This window comes from Osmia lignaria, chromosome 14 (assembly GCF_051020975.1).
Source record: "Osmia lignaria lignaria isolate PbOS001 chromosome 14, iyOsmLign1, whole genome shotgun sequence".
NCBI classification, from domain to species: Eukaryota; Metazoa; Arthropoda; class Insecta; order Hymenoptera; family Megachilidae; genus Osmia; species Osmia lignaria.
Window position 1 is genome coordinate 12022721 of NC_135045.1, and position 15389 is coordinate 12038109.

The window sequence follows — 15389 nt, forward strand, 5'->3', positions numbered from 1 at the left end:
GATACCTCTAGAGGACAGATTATTCTTAAATCGAATGGTTCGGTAAGATTTCTCCATACATCCGTAACAAAGTCCACGTGGAACTCCCGAAATACTCTTTTACAAATAACAGACATCGTGAGAACAAACATCGATAAAGAAGCGGAATGTTAAAAGAATCGTTGTTGACGCTGATGGAAAACAGAAAGCGACAAACTCGGAACGGTTTTGCGATTGGAAATCCCGTCAGAACGAACCTTCCGATCGCACAATTTCTGCGTAATTAAACTTTAATTCGCGCCTAATCCATCTGAATTCTGAGAGCTATTATAAAACAATATCCAGGAACTAGAATTTTTCTTTTAAACTTATTTAAGGGATTAGCCCACTCTAGAATTTTGAAAAAATTGAAATTTTTTTTCTTTGCTTAAAAGGTGCCTTAATGTTTTAAAAATGATATGGTAAAAGATTATCGGTGGGAAAAATCTCTAAGTACTCGCTCCTCCCGGTCTGCTGCGCCTATTACTGAAAACTTTAAACTGATTTTTCTCGAAACTGCATTTTTCAAACTGGCCGAACTCATAAATCAAACAGATCATCATCAATCGATTTGAAAATTTAACAGTATATTCAAAACTAAAAAATCTAGAAAGGCTGAAACTTAACATTCAGGACGACCTGAGGGAAACACTTGTCTCAGATATGTACCAGGACGCAATAATTACATTCTGCAATAACATAGGAATTCTTAACAGTTTATGATAGACAACTGAGGATAAATATCGACACGCCACTCACCGAATTAATCATCCTTATCTTCATTATATTTATATCTATGTTTATATCATGTTATATTTATATTATATTATTTACTACACGCATTTATGATTATTAGGTATGTAGGTACCACTAACATTGTAAGCCTGTCGGGCTAAGTCGCTGATGATCCTCGCTGTCGATGCGACGTTAAATTAAAATAAATATATAAATAAATAATAATAATAAATTCTCTACCGAACTACGTAGGATTTTTTCATTATATTGCATAGTTCTTTTGTTACAAATAATTTTCTGGCGATTTTTTCTTGAAATTTTACATTTTCTTTTAAAACATACGGCATTTTTGCAAAAATCAATATATCACAAAATCCTACGTTGTTCGGTAGCTGTTCTTATATATAATCGAAAATATTTTGATTTTTTATCCTAAATTAAACACTGCAGAAGCTGCTAGTCCGGCCGATTAGCCGTACAAAAAAAAGGCGTCATCGAAGAAATGCTGCAGAGCCCATATTTTGACTTGAATCACTATACAAAAATTAATTTTCAAAGTTTATTAGTTGTAAAATAAAGGCATGCTTACAGAATTTGGATTTATTCCATCATTTCTTTTTTTTTTAATTCCCAAAATATGCCTATTTTTTCTTGCTCTAGAGTCTAGAGTGGCCTAACCCCTTAAGAGAAGATCTAAAGAGGGCCTGACGATGAGTCCCAGTTTCTAGAAAACCCCCTTCTAAACCCTTCCATTTAATAAATTTCAATATTTGTATCAAGTTTATCGACTAAACAGCCCCTCAGAAATCTCAATCAGATCCTGATTTAATTTACATGTATATAAGACACACATGCTGCATCATTAGCTCCATCGGATAGATGCATAAAGTGCATCGACGATCTCGAATGTGTTAATGCATTCTAAATCGTGACGGCTAGGGCTGGAATTTATATTTAGCCGCCTGCACATCGGAGAAAAAATAGTATTCGATACACGTGCGCGTATTCCATCCAAGAAAAAGGTTTTCACGCGATCGTGGCAACTTTCACACGGTTCGACTTCTTTCCAATGCCGACCAGCCTTTCAGCTGTCCACGATATTGTTTCAGAAAATGCTTCGGATATTTTCTCGACGTTTTACGCGACACTGTGAAAATCTTTCCTTTGAAAATTTCCGTGCCTAATTTTAAACGATGCACCGTGTCGTAGGTCTGGGTCTCGACCGTTTTTAAAAAGGACCCGCGTCGCGGCCAAGTTTTAAAGAGGACAAAATAGTTTCGTTGGAAAGTCGGGAACGCGACAAATACGGGAATATGTACATAGAGTGTAATGCACCGTGTTCTTGGCTGTGCACGATATCGAGGCGAAACGCGGAATATAACATCGGGCGTAATGATCACACGCGCAATACTTGCTGCCCGTATACGCGTTTAACCGCGTACTCTACGCGAGAATATTTCGCCGTGGGTGCATTCCATGATTTATGAAAACCCACGGTCCCGCTTCAACACGTAAATAGAACATTCCCGACGAAAGATGGAATCTTGGCGAGAAAAAGGTGCGCGCGACACGTTTCACGTCTGCCTGCCAGAAACGAGCCGCTATCAAAGAGCTAGGGCGATCAAAAAATTTCACTGAACGTACAGGACGTGGGGGAAAGGAAATGAAATTTTTATTTATTTTGCTGAAAATCTAAATACATTTATAATCGCAGAAACCTGGATAACTTGAGCGTCATTTTTTTAGGAACAGAAAATAATAAGATATAAAATCACTGTGAAATTTGAAAAATACCTTCATCTAAATAATACAGTTATTAAGGATATTTTTTGTGACAACAAGTGGCCGTTTTGTTAATTGATTTCTTAAACGTCAGCACCGAATGACTGGCTACTAATTAGTTTTTTGTTTAATTATAATGAGCTAATTATAGTGCAAACAAAGTATCCCTATTAAGTTTCCTGTTTAGCGGTTGTATTATTCATAACTTGAGCGTCATTTTTATTTTTAAGAACAAGAAATAATAGGATAAAAAATCACTGTGAAATTTGGAAAATACCTTCATCTAAATAATACCTGTCCCCCATAATAATTATTAAGGATATTTTTTGTGATAATAAGTGGCCGTTTTGTTAATTGATTTCTTAAACATCAGCACCGAATGACTGGCTACTAATTAGTTTTTTGTTTAATTATAATGAACTAATTATAGTGTAAACAAAGTATCCCTATTAAGTTTCCTGTTTAGAGGTTGTATTATTCATAACTTGAGCGTCATTTTTATTTTTAAGAACAACAAAAAATAGGATAAAAAATCACTGTGAAATTTGGAAAATACCTTCATCTAAATAATACCTGTCCCCCATAATAATTATTAAGGATATTTTTTGTGATAAGAAGTGGCCGTTTTGTTAATTGATTTCTTAAACATCACCATCGAATGACTGGCTACTAATTAGTTTTTGGTCGTTTTTTGTTTAGTTATAATGAGCTAATTGCAGTGCAAACAAAGTATCCTGTTTAGAGGTTATATTATTCAGTACGAGAAAAATATAACAGCGAATTTTCATAAGCTCCGTCGCTTTGTCTTTACGGGTGAAATAAGTATAATAATGCATACTAATCTCCACGTGTCATTTTGAGCTAAAAGATAGCAAGTAAACGAGAAACGCTCGTATAATGATGCTGCCTAGATGCAAATTGGATCTATAAATATGAAACTGGCCAACATTTCAGCGGTATGAAAGAATCGGGTAGACGAACACAATATTGTGGAAATAATGCTCGGAGCATAACACAAACTACATTTTTTCCAGTAAGTAACTTCTTAACGCGTTGATCCTCGCAATGAATATTTCTAACATAATTTTAAAAAGAAATTTAATACCACAAGAACCATTGTATCCGTAAGAAATACGGTCGTCGAACAATTAAAATACTAAAGAATCAAGTTTTTGTTGTTTCAAAGAACGGGTTATTTTAAGAACAAACGAGACAATAGTTTTCTGTCCGCGCGTTACATGCTCAGCATGATGGAAACATAGGTTACAAAAACACGGCACCCAGTTTGGGGTTGAAAACGAAAAAACAAACGAAAGAAGAAGGTGAAGTACAAACGAAACAAGAGAGAATTTCCATCGATTTCGGGGGCCAAAAAGACAAGCTGGTTGCGCACCGTTTCAGCCGCGTAACGCGCGTCAACACAATGCCGTTGAATGGGGACGGATATATAGGGTGAACCATAAATGATTCATAGCCAGCGAAAGAGGGTGTATCGGGCCATTCACGAGCTAGTCCATTGCACGCGTTACGTCCTGATGTATTGATCTACAAGAACCACTTCCGTCACCGTTCTTTGCCGATTCACGGAATAATAAAAACAAAGCAACACCCAACTGCGATAATACAACGAAAAATCTTATCGAACGCGGAGACAAAAGCGAGCGGTGAAAAGCGCAATTTCAATAGCGATTCTCACAATTTCATATTCGCGTATGCGAAAAACAATGAGAAAAGATAGCATACATCATGGACAATAATTTTAGAAGTTTTCTGCTTTTTATCTTTCAATAATTCTTTGTCACGATTCGTATATATGTTACCGGCAATATACGAAAAGCAGGGATTATAAAGAAGGCCTAGGCAATATAGATCTAAATTCTGATATAAACAATATTAATTTTCCCCTAAATTAAAATTTTTAATTAAACTTTTTATTTTAATTTTTAATTAAAATTTTTAATTAACCTTTTAGGATTTTGTCTTATTTTACTAATTTTTAGAATAATTATTTTACAAAATAATTAATGCTCAGGAAAAGTTTATATAATATTAAAATAATTCGGATATTTCATATTTTGCCCAAAATGCCTGCTTTTGGTACATTGCCACTAACATATACAGAGTGTCACAGCATCGGTAGTACAACCGGGAGGGGGGATTCTAAATGAAAAAACAAATCGAAAATAAAGAAAAAAGTTTTTTCATTCGAGTCTTCGTTCTTGAGAAAATCAGTTTTGAATATTCAGCGAGTATGCGTAGGTACACTTAACTATGCTTTAAATGGATGGATCTCGATAGAAGTCATGTCACTTATAAGTAGTACTAATATCATTACTATCACAATTAGTAGCACAATGGGCAGCATTTCCAACAATTTTTGAATTAATGAAGTAAGTTAGTAACTAAATTACGTGTCTTATTTTCATTTAAATCCACTCTAAATCTATAGGTAGAAATAAGTAATACGTTGATACTAATGATATCAGTACAGGTAGGTCTCGATTAGTGCGAGTAATAAATCCCAGAAATTGTTCACATTATTTGAATTTGTACTATTCGAATACTTAAAATAGGTATAGGAAATATAGGAATACACCTATATTTCAAGTATTCGAATAGTACGAATTCAAATACTGCGAACAATTTCTGGGATTTATTACTCGCACTAATCGAGACCTACCTCCTGTACTACTTATAAGTGACATATGACTTCTATCGAGATCCATCCATCTAAACCATAGTTAAGGGCAGCCTCAAATGAAAAAATTTTTTTCTTTATTTTCGATTTGTTTTTTCATGTAAAAACCTCCCCTCCTCCTCGATTGTACTACCGACGCTGGGACACCCTGTATATGTATATATTTTTTAATGAATCATCGCAAAGAGGATGTAGAAGAAACGGTTGTTTGTTAATGAGAAGCAAAAGTAGAAAAAACAAGCGTGGATTTGTATTCGAGAGGTATGTTTTTCCAGCTTGCTGTACTTTGAAACTTAAAGGGGATCGTTTTATAAGCGCCTAAGTAAATCACGTACGGGTGTATGGGTCTAGGTGTCGAAATGAAGAGAACGGGGAGCGTTCGAATCGAAATTCTTCTCCCATTTGATTTCATATTAATTAAGACAGGAATATTCGCTGGAGATAATCGGTAAACAGGTCATGTGAAATACAGAAATTAATTAATCTGCTGATCGTCAACAAACTACAAACATAAAATTACGATCAATTTGGAATATTTCATACTCGACGGAGTTAATAAATTGAACTTTCGCGAGGCTCGTATTACGCTTTTGTTATTCAACTCGAAACAGTGAAACTTGTTTGCGACGAAAATCCGTAACAATGCTAAATTTGAACACCTCTCTATACCAAGCAATCTTTCTAATTCTATTTTAAAATCGTACGTAATGTAAACTTTACACAACGTACAGTTATGTACATCTTATAGCCTTCTATTCCTCAATTTACTCCATTTGCTCGTTTACCTTACTGCGTTCTACTTTTTTTTTTTATCTACGCGAACGTGATAGAGGGAAAACATACGGGAGCATCGCGTAAAATGAAAAACCGAGAGTTAATGAAAAGTGGCATGGAAACGATTCGTATCATCGCGTCGGATTTTCCTAGAATTTTCGGCCGAATTGTACGAGGTCGTTCCAGTAAATTATACGAGTGGAAAAATTATCATACCACCGTACGCTCGCGTTATTAGAAGATGGTATTTCAGTTTGCATATGAAATCAAAATGCTTATTTTCGTAGAAATTTTTAACGGGACCTTTTAAAAAACAGATCCTCGATTCTTGAATACCTTCCATCTGCATAATTCATATTTTTCAGAATTTCTTTGGGAATGAAATAAGATTTATTTTCAAATTTTCCTGCATTTTATCGCGTCTATAACTTCGAGTATTTCACGAAATTATAGTAATTCCGTGAATGTATTGGAATCTTCTACAAAGCTATGATTACATTTGTATTACACGTATCCTATTTGCATACTATCCACGTTTGCCTGTCCACACTCCTACGTTGATGCAAATGTTACGGATATAATGAGTTATTAACGTAGATACTCCGGATATTCTGGATGATTAACATACTGTTTGAAATAGTTATTTAAGAATTCAATTCTAAAATTTGGAAGATATAGTAATTCAAAAGAATACTATCAGTTTATACGAAAAATATAAAAAATTCTACTTTCGTTAGAAGAAATCGAAGCGGAAACTTGGTAACTTTCTAATTCCTAATTCTAATTTCATCGCTCCTCATTTTAATTTCAACGATTTCTAAGATTTATAAATAGCAGCGCGAACAATCCAACCGTTTCGAATGTACTTCACAGCTTGTAAGCATGTTTCCTTAGCATATTAACTTCGGCAGTGAAAACGACTATGCTAATTGCACCTGAAGAATTATTAACGTGTTGAAAGCAAAAAAGAATATTCTAAATATCATTAATATTGTATTAATAATTAATAGGAAATGAAACGCTTGAAACTGAAAATTAATCAATGCGTAATTAACACGCTGACTGCTATAAAGGTCATCGGTGGTACTACAAATTATATATAATCGAATAATTAGCATTGGTATTATAATAATACTGTAAAATAAACTAAAAGCATAAATTTGAAAATTAATGATTGCATAATTGACACATTAACTACCACAGCGAAAACAATCACGGATGGTCAGACACATTACAATTATAATTACACAGAATTGTTTCATTTTTTAATCCTCCTCCGAGAGCGAACCATGTAAAGAGCCACGATTTTAATTTAATTTCGTATTTCATATTACTTTCATTTCTTATTAATTTTACATTGTTCCTTTACAAATTATTCTTCTAATATAGAAAACTCTTTCCCTTAAAAATTTAACTTTAAGGTAATATCCTTGTTTAGGTCACGATTGTTTAAGGGTTAAATTAAGCCACCTACTTGCTATTTTACATAAATAATACAATTTTAATTCCATGTAAAAATGTTCTTTTAATTATTCGATGATTAAATTTCGGTAGTGAACGTGCTGAAAAAGAAAATTTAATCTACTAATCCATGAATCCCATTAACTAATACCCTTGTTCACATTCACTGGCTTTCCGAATGAGATTATAATAAGTCAATCGGTACTGAACAAGGAAAGCCAGCCTCTCAGAAGCCTTGATTAAAGTTAGAACTTTGTCAGACTATAGACTAACAATTCCCCTTAGTCTCTATACCTGATAGCAATTTCCATTCCCTCACGTGTAACACGTAGTATGAACTTCAATAACAATGGACTTGATTCATATCTCGGACATTCGGAATTACAAATCATCCAGTTAATTCTCTTTGCAACTTATGACTGAACTTTCAACACACGTGTATCAATTACACAGCGCCGGTAATTAAATTTATGAAGGAAAAAGAATTTCCTTCTTTTCCTTCTTTTAGAAAAAGTTCCTAAATTTAATTATTAATACAAATAATGAGAATTAATTTTTTTTTTCAATTTAGCAACTCTAAATTCCCCAAAATAGATTTACCTAATTAATTACTTCGAAAGGTTACAAATTTGAACTTTTATCTCCTTATTGATTTTATCTCTTCGATATGAATTTATTGCGATATATTAAGTGAAATTATAAAAAATTAACGTGCGCTTGTTTTGCACATCTTAATCCGTATAATCAGAAGAATAAGATGCATCCTTTTTACTGATAAATTTATCAAACAAACAAAAATTATATCACGAGTTCCAATTACACTTGATATTCCTATCAGAAAAAAAAGAAAGCTCCCAGAATGTAAACCCTTTGCAGTTCAATGTCTACTCTCTTTTTGTTTGGAAGAGTACGTTCCTTGTTAGACAGAAATTATTTTTTTCTTTTCTGACGAGTTCTAACATTTTTATCGTCTTTATGTAATTTATGCAATTGTTGTATCTTAAATTTATAACGCAGAGAGAGAGTCTTGTAATATCAACGAAACTTTCTAAATCGACAGTAACTTGGAAGACTTAAAAACTTCAGATCATTGGGAAGTGAGAAAATAAATCTGCATCGCGAAAGGTCATCGTACACTCACTTAGATGCAAAAACAGAGTATCATAACGGTTCAAAGTAAATTCACCGGGCCTCTCTTCAATGTCACGACCGTTTTCTCGGGGAATTTACATTGCTGAACGATACCGAGGATGAAGGGGCCTCGACAGGCCGACGAATTTGAAATTTAATCGAGTTCCAAACGCGTGCGTTCACTTTGTCCGATTTTCATGAATTTTTCATCGGGCAAAAGGCAAGACAGAAAGTTTCCCGCCGAAAAAAAAGAAGAGAAAATTGCATTGTGTTGAGAGCGGTATTCGTGTTTTTCGCGTTGCTTTGCTGCCCTCGAAGGAAACCCAACGAGTTCACGTTAAATCTATTTATCGTCTCAAAGTAACCCCATGGAACGACGTCGCTAAGATCCTTGTTAAGAAAGTAAGGAACGTTGTAAAAGGTAATGGAAGATTACGGCGTTCTATTCGACCGATAGTCGTGGTTCTCTCAAAGACTTCCGGTTCAATTACGGAACGGAACTTTTAATTGAACATTCCTGTTAAACCGATGAATTACGTATTAGGTTGTTGCATATTAAATGGTCGATTAAGAAACATACATATTCTGTCATGATTTCATGACATAAAAGTTTGAAGAAAATTACTACATAAACGTTTCATTAATATTGTTTAAATATAATGCTGTAACATTTACGCAAAGAAATATATTTTAAATATTGTACAGTAGTGAGCATAGTAAGTTTCCCGAGAAAAAATGGCGATAACCTCCCTCCCCTAAGTTCTCTCGGGTACGGTCCCGAGGAAACTGACGATTGGTGGGAGAAGGCCCTAATGGCGGCCCACCACTTGCGTATAAACATTGACGCGGGAAAATTTGAATTGATATTTAATTTGTTATTCGTACTTTTCAGTTATATACTAATCTTTGTAACATTTAATAATTAAAAATGATGTGAATTAATTAGCAATTAACAATTATAATAGAATGAATACTTACGTGTAATAACATTGTAATTACAGCTCAAAATAATTCTACATCCGTTTTCAGCGACAAGTTAAATTAAGCTATTCGAATAAAATCCATAATCCGAATGTTATGCGTTACCATACGTTGTATCGTAATCCGCTTGCAATTATTTTATACTCGTGAGCTATCCTATATCGGTGACTTTATGTATAGCTGGCCAGATTATTAATGATGCGTCGCATACTTTGAATATCAGAACGTTCGCGCAATCTTTTCATTCGAAGGTTATTCGCCTCTATTATATGCGACATTTTCTATAAGAATCAATATGCTAACAGAACGTTGACATTACAATGACGTACGTAATATTTATAACATTATTGTGAACAGTGACCTAACCACAAAGTGATCGTTGCTGACATTTGCACTCTTGCATAACATTCGAAATTATCGTCTATCGGGACGCGATTAAAAAGGTTAATACGATACGTATTTTAGCACAGCATATCCGGTTTAAAGTGTGAATACGTTACTACTTTTGTAATTATTCAAAATATGAAAAATCTTTTATATTGAAAGTTGCTTGATTCGATGGAAGAAACTATATAAAAAAATTAAGTAATTTTTAAACAGTTTGACTGTTCCGTTATACTCTACATACCAACTCACTGAATCGGAGCGTAACAAATTTCACGCTCTTCGATCCCCTCTTTAATACGAACTTTCGAAGATTCAAGTGCCGCAAAACATCGATCGTTAAAGTAAAGGGTAGATATACCGAATGGCGCATTAAAAAATCGTTCATCAGTAGATCAAAAATGTGTCGTAATTATACTGCTCATTAATACTTTGCCGGTGTCACATGTCCGTAATTTCAATACATGCTTCTTTGCATTAATAATCTTCAACTTACATGCATCATGTATGAATTACAGTTTGATCTACTTAGAAACGTCAGAATTTGACAAGAGGCATCTGTTTAGTGCGCTATTTGTTACTCACTCAAGTGCATGAATACAAGCCAAGGTGGCGCCCGGAAAGAACAGGTCGTCGCTGCCGACTCGCCAACGTCTGCCAAATGCGATAAGTGCCGGCATTCTTTAGCCGATTTTGAGGCTCGATCAAAGAATCGTCCTCGTACTTGAGAAAAAACGGCATGCACACACGATGACATAACCTACACCGGCATCAATCACGGGCCATATGCGCCGACCGACTACTGTGCGTTCGGCAACTGAACAAACACACGACCGGCTCGACTCGTCAGACCTCGTGACTCGTCGGCAGTTGCGGATGCACTGAATCAAAGAAACGGGGAACGAAACTATATACTCTCTCTGGGTTCATGGCCACCCGAAAAAGAGGGAATTTTGGAAACAACTTTTATCGCGCTCTTCTTATGCTACAAAACAATATTTAAATTGTAATTTTTTGTTTATGTTACCGGCAATATATGATAAGCAGACATTCTATTGAATGCCCAGGCAATATATACAAGGCGTTTTTGAGCAAAGTATGAAATATCAGAATTATTTTAATATTATACAAACTTTTCCTAGACATTATAAGAATTTTGTAAAATAATTATGTCATAAATTAGTAAAATAAGAAAAAATCTTAAAAGGTCTTTAATTAAAAATTTCAATTTAGGAGAAAATTAATATTGTTTATATCAGGATTTAGATCTATATTGCCTATATTGCCATTCTTTACAATGCCTGCTTTTCATATATTGTCGGTAACATATACAATAGACAAATTCAAAAGCCACTGCACATAAGAATGACAAGAAAAAATTGATTTAATGTGCACAACTTATGTATATTGATCGATCAGTCGATACCAGTACATAGTATCGATTTCCGATACTTAAAAAATGAAAGAGTTTTGCATTTGATAAAAATGTTAGGCTTGTTAGATTATTATTATTATTATTAATTAGGGTTTTTTGTCACATCAACTACAAGGTTATTAGCGACATCAAGGAGTAGGTAAAGCTTACATTATCTGTTCTATCAGTTTGGTATCTTTTATAAATTTAAGTAAGTCCTGAATTTTACTGTTTTTTAAGTTGTCCTTGGGTGAAATTGGAGAGATAATAAAATGTGAATAAAGAAACCTAATGTGATTTTCAAATATTGCTGAAGTATGCTGAGATTCTAAATATAAAATAACTAAGAATAGTTCTATTGCAGTTCTCCTTGCATCTTTTTTCGTTTAGCAATTACCTCAAAGGATATTTATTTTGAGATGTGCTATATTTTAATCTGCTTAATCAGCATGGAGGAAAATTATATTTCTTTCTAAGAAATTCAATATATGACGAAGACATCTTTATAAAAAATAAAAATTTAATTCAATCGCGAATATTCTGTTTTTTCTTTCACGATTGCAACTTTTGGTAAAAAATTGATTAAATTATTTGGAACCACAAAATCGGAACAGATTTAATCGCATTATCCAATTTGTTCCGTATCTATCGTCGAATCGATTTCCAGGTGACAATGAAATTTGGACTTTTCGAGATAAAATTCAACAACAAGTTCGTGGAACGATACACAGTGAAAGAAGAAAATTGGTTGTACATTCGTTCGAAGGATTGTGAAACTGTCAACAATGGCCATACGTTGTTTTAATTGAAATTTTATCGACTGTTTGGTCCGTTGTGAAAGAAAACACAGAAAACCATGTTCCGCTATTGGAGTATCAAAAGACACGGGTTTACAGGGATAACGAAAATGAAATGGACGATCGCCAATTTCTCCGTTTTCCCTGCCTCGCTGCTTCCCTCTCTTTCCCGGGTCATTTGCCACGTTCGTTAACGATTTTCCGAGGCTAAGACTTGCGAACACGAACCGTCTTGCCCCGACACGAAAACTACCCTTTGATCATCGCTAATAATAAGCCTGTGATATCGATAGCTAATAATCATCTCTAATCACGCGATAAATTACAACACTGATCGCAATGCATTTACAACGATCATATATGTAAATTCATCCTCGATCCAGATATGAAGAAAAGAAACGATGGGTGCAGTTCCATGTTTCACCGCCCGTAGAACCAAAATTAGGATATGTCCCCTGATAGATCTCGACGGGTCCTATCGAATGAGCCTAATCTCGGTTGAATTTTTGTATTTTTTACTTAAAAGGAAGTTTAAAGTTCCTATTTATAATAGCGGTCGGGTGGCGTACAGTTTAAGGCACTCGTTCTTCGACAGCGAGACCGAGAGTTCAAATCCAGGAAGAGCAAAGAAAAAAAAAGCAATTTTTTCCGAAACCTTAACCATACAAAGCTCAATCGCATTTCCTCTCTCGATTTAATTAGGTTAGGTTAGGTTAATTTTTTCCATTTGCGCAACCTGAGGCTAGGCTCATTTGACAGGACTCGTCGAGACCTTTCAGAATATATACAGGGTGTCCAAAACCACCCGTCCAGGGGTGTTAACTTCTCAGATAAGCATATTCGGCAAAAATGTTTGGGATAAAAGTTGCAGGGATCAATGGATTTGTATTTGACCTTACTTATGTCCTGGATTCAAATGACTTCTAGAGACCATTCAGAGGTCGAATCATTGTTTAGTGGTAAAAAAAAATGATACTAAATTAAGATTGAACGAGGCATCTGATTCATATACTTGTCTCCGACGTTGAGTTTGTTCTCCATTTCCGAGGTCATTGATAGGTCGACTTACGTTATACTAGGCCTCTATGCTTCACCTCGAGTTTGGATAGAATACTAAACCCAAATAATAACATTCGTAAATGTTCATCCACCAGACAATGATTTGACCTCTGAATGGCCTCTAGAAGTCATTTGAATTCGGGACATAAGTACATATCTAAACGTGAAATTTCGCGCTTTTTCAGAATCCGTAGTCAAAAATAGGGGTTCCCATTTAAAAAACATGTATTGACCTCCGAATAACCTTGAAAATGGATCTGAAGGTCAAATACAAATCCATCGATCACTGCAACTTTTATCTCAAACATTTTTGCCGAATATGCTTATCTGAGAAGTTAACATCCCTGGACGGGTAGTTTTGGACACCCTGTATATATTATCATATTTTGGGAGCGGTGAAACGATTATTCTGATTAGATCTTTAATAGAAAATAGACGTCAGTCCAAGATGATAATATAATAAAAAGAAAATTCGTTTAAAATCCTTAAAAATGTAAGTTCAAAATGCATAATTAGTACAGTAACGAGTGGTTCTTTAGAATTTACCATAGTCTTATAATTTCCACGTTTTATGCTCGAGACAGCTTAAATCGGAGTAAAAGCTCAAAGTTGGACAGCATCGCCGAAGGAACTCGAGGATATAATTAAAATTTCTCTCTCTCTCTCTCTCTCTCTTTGTTTGTCCCTTTCTAATTTTGTCGCTGCACAACTAATCGCGGTTAATTACACGTTATACATATAATAAATCGTTCAATTTTCTACTCGTATTCGAAGGACATGTTAGCAAGAACGTGTACCGTGGCTGGTCTTACGGTAGCTCTCAGATCGATCATTAAATTTCAAGCGGAAATTAGAGAACGGATATTACGTGTTCAGAGAATATCTGTACATCAATTGATGAAAATATGCGACGCTATTGCGGACGGATCGACGCCTAAAATGTAGGTCACGCGGAATCATCCCGCGGACGTACCTTATATTTAAGGAGCCTCTATAAATAAAAAGGATACCGCGTATGATGTCCTATTGGTAATGCTTGAAACTGCTGAAAATAACTGATGGATGGATGGATGGCACAAAGCGATTGATCGAATGTGTTCACTCACCATATCAGATGCAGGATGAAGAGGAAAGTACCGGGCACGACAAGGTCGTCGCTGCCGACGCTCCACCGTCGTCGGAATACCACGATACCAGGCATCTCTTCTCATTCGTGTCGATTCTTCCATTCAATCGGCTAAAGTGTTCAGTCACGAGGTCGGCGAGAACTCGAGGCACCGGCTTTCCGTCCTCGAATCACCGGCTGACACGAACTTGCCCCTTGATCCGAAACCTCTTCGAGACGCGACACGATCGTCGGTTATATGATCGAGGTCGTCCTCGCGTTCCGCGGCCCGCATTTCCGTAACTCTTATCCACCCAACCGCGAGTCTTCTCCATCCTCTTCGCGAGCAAACTTTCTCTGGGAACCGCTGCCCGCGGTGCGTGTCCTTCCGCGATCTAAACACGGTATCGTATCCTTCTTGCCGAGGCTCCGTGCATCGTGTTCGAAATGTATAATCGCGTCCACGAGTGTCTTTTGCGATTACCTCATTAAATTTGTCGTCTGTCAGCGTTCACTGACTCACGAGTTATCTAACGACACTCGGCATAAACGCGATTGTCCCGTTGCTCTGTCCATGGGCATCGCCTGATAACGCAACGATCTTAACGCGAGAGGAAGACGAATACCGCAATTAATATGATAAATCGTGTATGCAGTGTTGCTTTTATACGTATGTATGTTTCTGATAATTGTACGGTACGATGGATTTCACAGGAAAACTGTCCACGATCCTTTTCGGAACAACGTCTTGTTTATTTCCCTTCTACGAAACAGCTAAATAAATTATACAAATTTTTCAATCTCGTACCTGTCTTCAAGGAAACGTTGATACTTTTTCACTAACAATTCACGATCAGATTTTTCTATATTTCTTCTTCTTTTGTTTTATTGCCGGAGACGAAATTAACGAATAGTTCATCCGTCATAAAGGACATTGTCTCCCGGATCCATTATAAATTACGATCTCACAGTATTATTTGGCCACCCTCCGGAGAAGAATGAGCATTGTAGAACAATGAAAAGCAGAAACAAAATAAGACGAAGAAACCG

The 15389-nt window shown here is 35.5% G+C and overlaps 1 protein-coding gene across 9 annotated transcripts in view; it reads right to left on the reverse strand.

Moving 5' to 3' along the window:
• inaE (inactivation no afterpotential E) overlaps window positions 1-15389 on the reverse strand; it is a 58445-nt gene that overhangs the window by 42321 nt on the left and 735 nt on the right. For 3 of the 9 annotated variants that reach the window (XM_034334963.2, XM_034334961.2, XM_034334958.2), the window contains exon 2: window positions 14341-15102. In XM_034334963.2, the coding sequence (XP_034190854.1) occupies window positions 14341-14435 (95 nt within the window). In that variant the 5' untranslated portion in view covers window positions 14436-15102. Of the gene's footprint in view, window positions 1-9577; window positions 9901-10549; window positions 10858-14340; window positions 15114-15389 lie in introns of those variants that run through there. The other 6 variants (XM_034334960.2, XM_034334962.2, XM_034334964.2 and 3 more) reach the window with 4 other exon arrangements.